This window comes from Neolamprologus brichardi, chromosome 6 (assembly GCF_056152115.1).
Source record: "Neolamprologus brichardi isolate AB-2024 chromosome 6, ASM5615211v1, whole genome shotgun sequence".
Classification (NCBI taxonomy): Eukaryota; Metazoa; Chordata; class Actinopteri; order Cichliformes; family Cichlidae; genus Neolamprologus; species Neolamprologus brichardi.
The window spans coordinates 973,803-983,554 of NC_142109.1; the positions used below are offsets into that span (position 1 = coordinate 973,803).

Here is a 9,752-nt window from a genome sequence, read left to right on the forward strand (position 1 = left end):
TTTCAAGAGGACTCTTTCTTCAGCAGCCAATAAAACCTAGGTCTAACAAGGGTTCTGGGAATACCCAGTTGGTCCATGTGCAAATTGTGAACCACTAAGGCTCTGAGCTCTTCAGGGAGAACCAATTGATAGGTCACTTGGTCCTGCATCTTGCCTTTTTCTGTATTTTACCTTGTTGTGTAGTTCTAAGCGATTTAACTCCCACAGCAAAAATGGGAAATCAGGGGAGCTCTTTGCTGGAGGTGGGGTGAGGTGTTTCTTCCAGTACAATCTGTGCTATGACTTCTCTGATAGTTGGATCAGATCTTTGTTTATCCTTTATTTCAGGATAAGACAATGAAGGAATTGTGGGTAAGCCATGTTTATTCTCTGAAACAAGGTTAGTGTTAGCTTTTAGTTTTCAAAATAAAAACCGGCATCACTTTAGCCAGCTCCTGATGCTATAAATTCTGCACTCAGCTTTGCAGTTCTCCAATATGTTTGAGATGCAGCCAGATGCTTCTCATTTAACATTTTCACTTGGTTTTTCATTTTTTTTCCTAACTTTTCATTTAAATCCAACTCCCCTGTATTCCTGTGTACCTGGCCTGTACAACTATAAATGCTGTGTTTGAAATGTCTGCCCCCTTCCTTCTTTCACATAAAGGTATGATCCCAGTCACATGGCCATATGGCTGAGAGCTCATCCCAGTGATCTAAACCGGCACTCAATGTAACCGAGCATTTTGAAATGAGGAACACCAATTCAGGCTCGATACTAGATTTGACTTCTGGAAAGCCGTTGATTAACAAAAGCAATAACTCTAAGCTGACCTTTGATACAATACTCAAATATCACTTGACTGTTAAAGCTATAAAATCAGTTTTTCTGTCAAACATAATTTCTAGCAACAGTTACCAGCCCCGAGTTCTTTTTAATATTTTGAATTTTTTATTTAACCCCTGTGGTGCTGTTCATGTGAACATCCTCTGCACTTTGTGAGAACTTTCTGGGATTTGTGGAGTTTCAGTCTAACCGCTGCCTTTGACACAGTTGATTATAACATTCTTTTATCAAGACACAAACATGCTGTTGGTTTTAAAGGTACAGTTTTATCACAGTTTAAATCATACCTGTCAGAGAGGTCTTTTTCTGTTGCAACTGGGGAGTACTCCTCTTCTTCTGTCCCTATTAGTTGTGATGTACCACAGGGGTCTGTTGTGGTCCGCTATGTTATCTTTACACATGCTGCCTTTGGGAACAATTTTCAGGAAATATAATATTCCCTCTCATTGTTATGCTATTGATACCCAAATTTACTTCCTGATGAAATGGGATGCCTCTGTCACACTGCAGCCTCTGTTTATCTGTCTACATGGCAGTTAAACCCTAAATGAAAACAAGACTGAAATTGGCCAACATATGGCCAAAAAGATCGAACCTAAGAACTCCAGTGCGCTTGTCTGTATTAAAGTAATTAAGGTGCAGTTATTTCATCATTCACTCCAGTGTAAACACAAACTATTAAAAGCTACAGAAAATCAAGCACATTTTATACATTAATATTTAACAAGAACCACTGAGTTCAAATTACAGGCCCTTTTGGCTGTAAATCAAATCAGTAATTATGGTAGAATTCATTTAGTTTCATGAAGGAAATTTATTTTGTGTACATTTACATGTAGTGTTTTTATTTTGGTTGAATTGTGCTGCAAAGAAAATCTAAATTTTAACTGGTAATTCCCTTAAAAAATTTTTCCTGTACTGTATTTCAGTGTTATGTCGTTTTAATGTGTCTCTTACTGTGAAAACTAGAAAGCAGCATGTTGTCATTGCCGTTGGTTATTAATATTAACTTCCTGTTGACTCACACATTTAGGCATTTATATAAGCAGGTACTGATGTTAAGTTTATGTGTTTTGTTTTTTATCTGTGTTCTAAACATTGTTCTCTAAACTTATGTTTTTTATAACTTAATACAAGTGTCTGTATAATACTCTTTGAGTAACATTTGAGAATTTGCTACAATAGTGGGAGTGGCAAAATCTACCCTTTGGTATTGGTGAATGCAAAAAGACCTGAATGTCCACAGAAGACAACAGTTGTGCATGATTGCAGAATAATTTCCATGGTGACGAGAAACCCCTTTACCAAGTGAACAACACTCTCCAGGAGGTAGGCATATCAATATCCACCTACCATAAAGAGAAGACTCCAACAAAGTAAAAACAGAGGGTTCACTGCAAAGCGCAAGCCACTCATAATTAAAAAAAAAAAAAAAAAAAGCCAGCACAGTTGTGGAAAAACATTCTTTGGAAAGATGAAATCAAGATCAACTTCTACCAAAAGGAAAAAAGTATGGAGACATGGAACAGCTCATGATCTAAAGCATACCACATCATCTGTAAGACAAGGTGGAGCCAGGGTAAGGCTTGGGCATGCATGGCTACCAGTGGAAGTGGGACACTCGTGTTTATTGATGATGTGATACAGGACAGCAATTCCAGCTAAATGCATTTACATTGTTTGGGTGGCCTTTCATACAGAGGACAATGACCTAAAACATAACCCAGCCACCCAGGAGTTTCTTAAAGCAAAGAAGTGCAATATTCTTGAAAGGCCAAGTCGGTCACCTGATCTTTACCCAAATGTGCATTCATTTTACTTCAGGACTAGAATTTGGAAAGAAAGACCGACAAACCAACAGCAACTGAAAGGCGTGGCAGTAGAGGTCTGTCAGAGCATGGAAAAGAAGGAAATCTGATGTCAGGCTTTCATTGGTAGTAAAGGGTTTTCAACCAAGTATCAGAATTGAACATTTTATTTTTTTAATCATTTAATTTGTCCAGTTACCTTTGAGTTCCTGAAATGAAGGGATTGTGTTAAAAAATACTCCTCACGTTTTATGCAATCCTTTTGTTCAACCCATTGAATTAAAGGTAAAAGTTGACACTTCAACTGCATCTGAGTTGTTTCACTTAAAATTCATTGTAATGTACAGAACCAAAATTAGAAAAAAGTTGTATCTGTTGAAATATTTGCGGACCTAACTGTGTTTGTTTTGCAGGTAAAGGTGATGTGTTTGGTGACGTGTTCTGGAAGGAGATGACACTGGCTCAGTCCTGTGCTAATGTCCGAGCATTGACCTACTGTGACCTCCATATAATCAAAAGAGATGCGCTGCAAAAAGTTCTGGAGTTTTACGCCAACTTTGCAAACCACTTTGCCAGGAACCTGGTGCTTACTTACAACCTGAGGAAGAGGGTGAGTTTGCTTTACTGATGTATATTTAGTATCTATTACATTTATTTTAAGTCATGCCAAAAAACCCTTTTCACAGGACTTTATGCAGTCCTAAGAAAAATTTAATTTACCACGTGATTCAGTACATTGTAAAAGCACCTTAAGCAGCAATAACTCTATGTGAAATTAAAACACATCATTTTGGATGAATTTCAGGCCTTCTTTACAGCAGTGGTTCTTAAACTGTGGTACTTGAGTTCCCTCTAGTGGTATACAGGAAATCTCTCAAAACAATTTCCAAATTAATAATATACTGTGGTGGGGTGAAGCGTCTTTACTATAAAAAGCTCACGTAGAGGTTGAGCTAGCTATTCCACCCCAAAAAGAAGAAGGGAGGACTCCTTTTGTGAGATACTCACTGCATTACATGATGCTTCAGAGCCTTAAAGACCAAGCACATGAACTCACTCATCTATTTCCATCGAACAATAACTGCCAGTAAATTTACACTGTAAAATTAACAGGTACAGTTAAGAGTCACGTAACAATAACAGATGTAAATAACACAGTTTCCTCATCTTCCTCATCAACACATGTTCCTAAGGCATGATTGGAGATAACTAGCCGCTCCCAACAAGCCACAATACCATGTTCTGATTGAGAGATTTCTGAAAAATGAAAACGTACAGCTCTGCTATCACTTCCGACATAAATGAAGACAGAAAACTAAACAGAAGTGACATTTGTAGGGTTACTGATGTTGGGCTTTGTTCCCCTTTTGTTAAAAATGCAACACACAAAAATACTGCAAAAGGAAACGGTCGCCTTATATACAAAGTGTATAAACTCCAAATACTTTTCACAATCCTTATGATTGAGAGAATAATCGAACAGATCAGTCTGTTGTGGCACTGGCAGAAAATATTTTGCAAGTTTTTTTTATTTTTCAACTCTGCAGCTGAAGCCACAAATGCATTTTCCAACAACTGTGGCATCATTTAAGAGGAAATAAATTTATTACAAAGAAGCATTGTTACAGCAAATAAATAATTGACCAAACACAAATTTTCTTTTTGTGTTGATAACAAAGGCTGATATTAAATAGGCTATTCAATAATTTACATTTCCTGTTCATTGACGAGAAAACTGTATGAAGACAAACCTAAATTCTTGGGGAATTTTAATAAATTTTCCAGTTTAATACATGGGGCCTTGTCAGGGACCAAGCAGTAAAGCATAAAGGACACAGGTGGTTTTAATTCAAAAAAGGGGTTTTATTGACCCAAAAATATGAAAATATATTTAACAAAGCCAAAACTTAAACAGGCAGACCAATAAAAGAGGTCAACTCAATAGACTAAACTCAAGATAATAATTAACAAAACCTGAAACAAACATAAGATAAACTGACCTGCTGAAATGACACAGGGGGAACTTAAATACTGGTTTAGCTAAACCAAATGACACACAAGGGGGAAAACAAGATGGCTGCCATATAACCAACTAATACAAAACAATTAAACAAACATGAAACACCCCCCAGGCAATGAAGCATGTGGTGCAATCCAATTAGGCTGTCAGTGGTACTTCAGGTCTACCAGCCCTTTGCCACACAGGAGGAGACGCCAACCCCCAGGTAACTCAAACAAAGAAAGATGTATTAATATAACATAAAACAGAACTTTGACCTTGCAAGGTTAATATGTGTGCACGCCATATAAACATTGGAAGGTGTGATGGAAAAATAAATACATTTAATAAAGAAACAATATTGAATAATAAGTAGAATATTTTAAAGTAGTGACTGTAAATTAAACTAAGGTGAATCAACTGGTGGTGAGGTGTGGAGCTTACCATGTGTGGCATGCCATCACAGGCCTGTACAATAAAACAAGTTTGCTTTACCCGGGATATTTTTGTCATCTGGCTTCAGTTCAGTAATCATTCTAGACAACCCAATGAGTCAACGAGTTTACAATTCTAGCTATAAGCTGCCTTGTATAAAACAGTTCGTTGGCAAAATATAACCAAGAAAATAGCAAAATAAAGAAAATGGGTAAGTCTACTGCCCATTACGTTTCTAAAAATAAATAAATAAATAATAGTAGAAAAGTCTAAAGAATTTAAACACATTATAGGTTAAAACAACACAGTAACTGCAGCATAAAGTGGCAGTGTAAGTGTTTAACCCTTTAAAGCCAGTCGGAGCGGGCACGCTCCATTTTACGTAACTATTTTTAAATCCTGGTAGCTCTGCGACCACGTGAGCTAGCGCAATAATTTTTTTTGCATATGAAACCGGAGGAGTTGTACTTGCATCTCATGCCATCAGCTTGTGCTAGGTCACAGTTTCCTTCCACATGTAGCTTTGCAAAAACTGCATAAAAAGCACTTGCAGCAACAAAAACATAATATTCCAGAAACACGCTTTGCTGATCCGATCAGCTGTTTGTAACACTTCCTACGTCCATCATCGCGAACTATCGCATGTCCTCCATGTCCTGCCCGAAACCGGAAGTGACGTCATTTTGCGGAAATGTCGTTTTTTACCATCAGGGCCTCATGAACCTATACTGGTGTTTTTAAAAGTTATTTTTGACTTTATGACTTTCTGTGTCGTTTCTGGGATGCTTAGAACTCATATTGCACTGCTGGAAATAGTTTATTTTGATGCATATGCTGCTTTTTTGCAAATTTGCATTATAATATTTATAATAAGCTTTTATAATATTTATTTTCGTTTTTCCTGCAGTATATAAAATTGGTGTATTTCAAAAATAAAACTATGAAGACACTCAGAATAAATTTCCTGTGGTGGGAAACTATTTTGTGCAACTTTTTTGTATTTACAGTTTTGAGGGATAAGCCTCTTAAATTTCTCTAACTAGAAATATATGTTAAAAAAACAATTTTCAATTTTTTTGTAGTTTATTGCACTTTTTTGCAATTTCTGTAATTACTATGCACTTAATGCAGACATATTATTAAAATTTGAGCTGTAATGGTTGTATTGATGTATAGCAACTTGAAATGCTCCCAAAAATGGCTCCACAGCATGTAAAAATATAATATAAGCTCTGGCGGACTTGGTTCTATGGTAGGTCTTAAAGGGTTAAGATGTGGGAGTGGAGTGAATTTATGTGTCATTTAAATGGTTTAGGTGGTCAGTAAGACTGGAAAATCGTTATAAATAAAGCACCTTTAAAGCCAGATAGGAAAGCTAACAAAGAAGATTCATCAGTATCAGTACCACTGCAATAACTATGGTCTATCTCTTAACAGATTATCTTTCGGAAGATCAGTGATGTGAAACGTGAAGAGGAAGAGATGCTGAAAAGGAAGAATGAGGCTCCTCTCAACCTCCCGCCAGACCACCCAGTTCGACGACTCTTTCAGCGTTTCCGGCAGCAGAAGGAAGCCCGTCTCGCTGCTGAGCGGGGTAGTCCGGCCACTGGTGATGTCGAGAAAGGTGTTATTCAGGAGCCATCCAGAGGTCCAGAGAGGCTTGCCTCTACTAGTATTGTCATAGTAACTGAGAACCAAGCTGCAACCACCAGTTCCTCCACATCTTCATCATCCACGGCATCCAGCCAAGCCGTGTTTCATGTTCCCGGCATCCAAAATGGCAGCCTAACTGGTTGCAAATCTGCAGAGCCACCCAAAGCTAAAGGGTGGGGACGTTTCAAAGAGTCAGTTGTGAAAGCTGAGTCGTGGAGCAGTGTCTCCAAGGCTGAGTCCATGGAAATGCTGACAGATAGAACTAAGAGTCACAACGAGGTGTCTCTAAGGAAAACAGATTCATGTGACAGTGGCATCACAAAGAGTGATCTCCGCTTAGATAGTGTTGGCAGTGTCAGAACACCACAGGAGCGGAGCCCAGACCAGTCTGATGAAAAGAGGGTCTTTTGTCCAATACCAGAGCAGAGTGTGCAAGCGTCTATCCTCGAGTTCAAACAAGAATTAAAAGGAGACATCAGAAATCTGAACAGTCGCATGACAGTGCTGGAGACACAGCTTACAGAGGTGCTACGACTTCTTAAATCAAGGAAATCATCTGGGTCCTTTTTCGAGTTCTCTCGGCCACCATCTCCTGACTCTGATAAGGACAGCTTCAATTAAATTAGATGGCTCGGATACATACATAATTGTGGTTAATGATGATTCATCGTTGTCATATCATACTCAGCATACTCAGCCTATGCTGTCTGTGTGGTATCATATACCATATGATACCTGGGACATAAAGACAGCAAAAGCACCTTTAATGTTTTCAGCATTACGTTTCTTTTTGAGATAGTCAGGTCCATAAATATTGGGACACCGACACATTTCTGGCTCTATACACCACCACGATGGATTTCAATGGAATGAAACGAGCAAGATGTGCTTTAACTGCAGACTGTCAGCTTTTATTTGAGGGTATTTATGTCCAAATCAGGTGAACAGTTTGCATATGTGCCTCCCAAAAGTAATGGGACAGAATAAGAATCATAGATCAAACTTTCACGTTTTAATACTTGGTCGCAAATCCTTTGCAGTCAAATACAGCACACACATAGACATCACCAGACGCTGGTGATGCTCTGCCAGGCCTCTACTGCAACCGTCTTCAGTTCCTGCTTGTTCTTGAGGCATTTTCCCTTCAGTTTTGTCTTCAGCAAGTGAAATGCATGCTCAATCGGATTCAGGTCAGGTGGTTGAATTGGCCATTGCAAAACAGTCCACTTCTTTCCCTTCAAAAACTCTTTGGTTGCTTTTGTAGTATGCTTTGGATCATTGTCCATCTGCACTGTGAAGCGCCATCCAATGAGTTCTGAAGCATTTGGCTGAATATGAGCAGATAATATTGCCCGAAACAAAGGTCACCAATATGTAGCCACACATCTGAAAGCATATTGATTTGCTCTCTTAATATTTAGACTGTAGTATTGATATTTTAACCTTTGCCTTTTTATTTTATTTTAAAAAGGCAAAGGCATATTTTAACCCGTGCTGCTTTTGTCAGCAGTCACATCATCAAATACAAGAGAACCAGTTCCACTGGCAGCCATACATGCCCACGCCATGACACTACCACCACCATGCTTCACTGATGAGGTGGTATGCTTAGGATCATGAGCAGTTCCTTTCCTTCTCCATACTCTTCTCTTCCCACCACGCTGGTACAAGTTGATCTTGGCGTCATCTGTCCATAGGATGTTGTTCCAGAACTGTGAAGGATTTTTAGAGGGTGTTTGGCAAAATCTAATCTGGCCTTCCTGTTTTTGGGGCTCACCAATGGTTTACATCTTGTGGTGAACCCTCTGTATTCACACTGGTGAAGTCTTCTCTTGATTATTGACTTTGGCACACATAAACCTAAGCGTTTTTTTTATTCCCACCCTATTCCCACCTACTAATAATCTGAATACATATTGTTTGTGCATCACAAGGCTGTAGTTTTACCTGTGGCATGTGAGGTGACTTCAAGATGCAAATTAGACAAAAAAAGTGAAGTGGTACAGAATACTCTAGGCAGCTATCATATTTAAAGCAAGGGCCACAAAAGTTAACTTGGTAAGCTTTTACTATAACGAGATGATCAGAGCCAACTTGCTAATGCTGGTGCTATCTTGACCAATATTGTCAATATAGAACACTTTGTTTTTCCCTTTTGCTCTGTTTCTGGTTACTTTTTTCATTCTAGAAAATAGATAAAGATAGGATTTTTATAAAGTATATGATGTTGTTGTTCTGAGCTGGTTTTAACTGACCTTATGTCATAATCTTTGTCTTTGACTTTTTGTAGAATCCTATGTGTTTCTAAAATACATGCAGAGAGTATTGTACACTTATTAAACTACTGATTTGTTTGTAAAGAAGCTGAGGTACTGGACACTGAATGGTAACACAGTTAGGCTTTTACTGCCTAGATGCTTTCTGTTGTCTTTAGATAGTTCACACTCTGAAGGTGAAGTTTTATTTATGTCATAAAACCTGCTCAACCTACTGTAGATTATGTGTGTTGTTGCTTCAAGGGATTTATTAAAATGAATAGATGCCCTCACGTGCAGCAAGGGGCCTTAAAACGAATTAAAAAAGAAAACGCAATCCACATGTAAGATAAGATAAACCTTTATGAGTCCCACACGTAGGAAATCTTTTGGTCACAGCAGAAAGCACAAGTTAAGAGCAGTAAAAATTAAAAAAAAATAAAATAAAATAAATAATAGAATAGAATAAGATATGATAAGATAACATACTATACAAAATATTAAAAAGCTAAAATGAGGATTAAATTTAAGGTCTTATGTAATTAATATCACACAAATAGTTAAAGCTGCATTCATTCATATTTGACACCATTTTGACAGAAAGATTTTAAATAATGTCTCTTCATTTAGATTACTGGAGCTATTGAATAAGATATTTCTGTGTATGTCAGTCAGTGCCTCCTTCAGGAGAGACGTGTTTTCTCTCTTCTGACCCCTAAATCTTTGTTGAAATTTACTATTTAATATGTAATTTAAAACAGTTCCTATGAAAAAAA

The 9,752-nt window shown here is 37.8% G+C and overlaps 1 protein-coding gene across 1 annotated transcript in view; it reads left to right on the top strand.

Moving 5' to 3' along the window:
• Positions 1-7,793, top strand: part of LOC102784499 (voltage-gated delayed rectifier potassium channel KCNH1-like) — a 74,233-nt gene extending 66,440 nt beyond the window's left edge. The window contains exons 10-11 of the mRNA XM_087841415.1: positions 3,048-3,244; positions 6,506-7,793. Of these exons, the coding sequence (XP_087697541.1) occupies positions 3,048-3,244; positions 6,506-7,342 (1,034 nt within the window). The 3' untranslated portion in view covers positions 7,343-7,793. The remainder of the gene's footprint in view (positions 1-3,047; positions 3,245-6,505) is intronic.
• Positions 7,794-9,752: the final 1,959 nt, after the last annotated feature.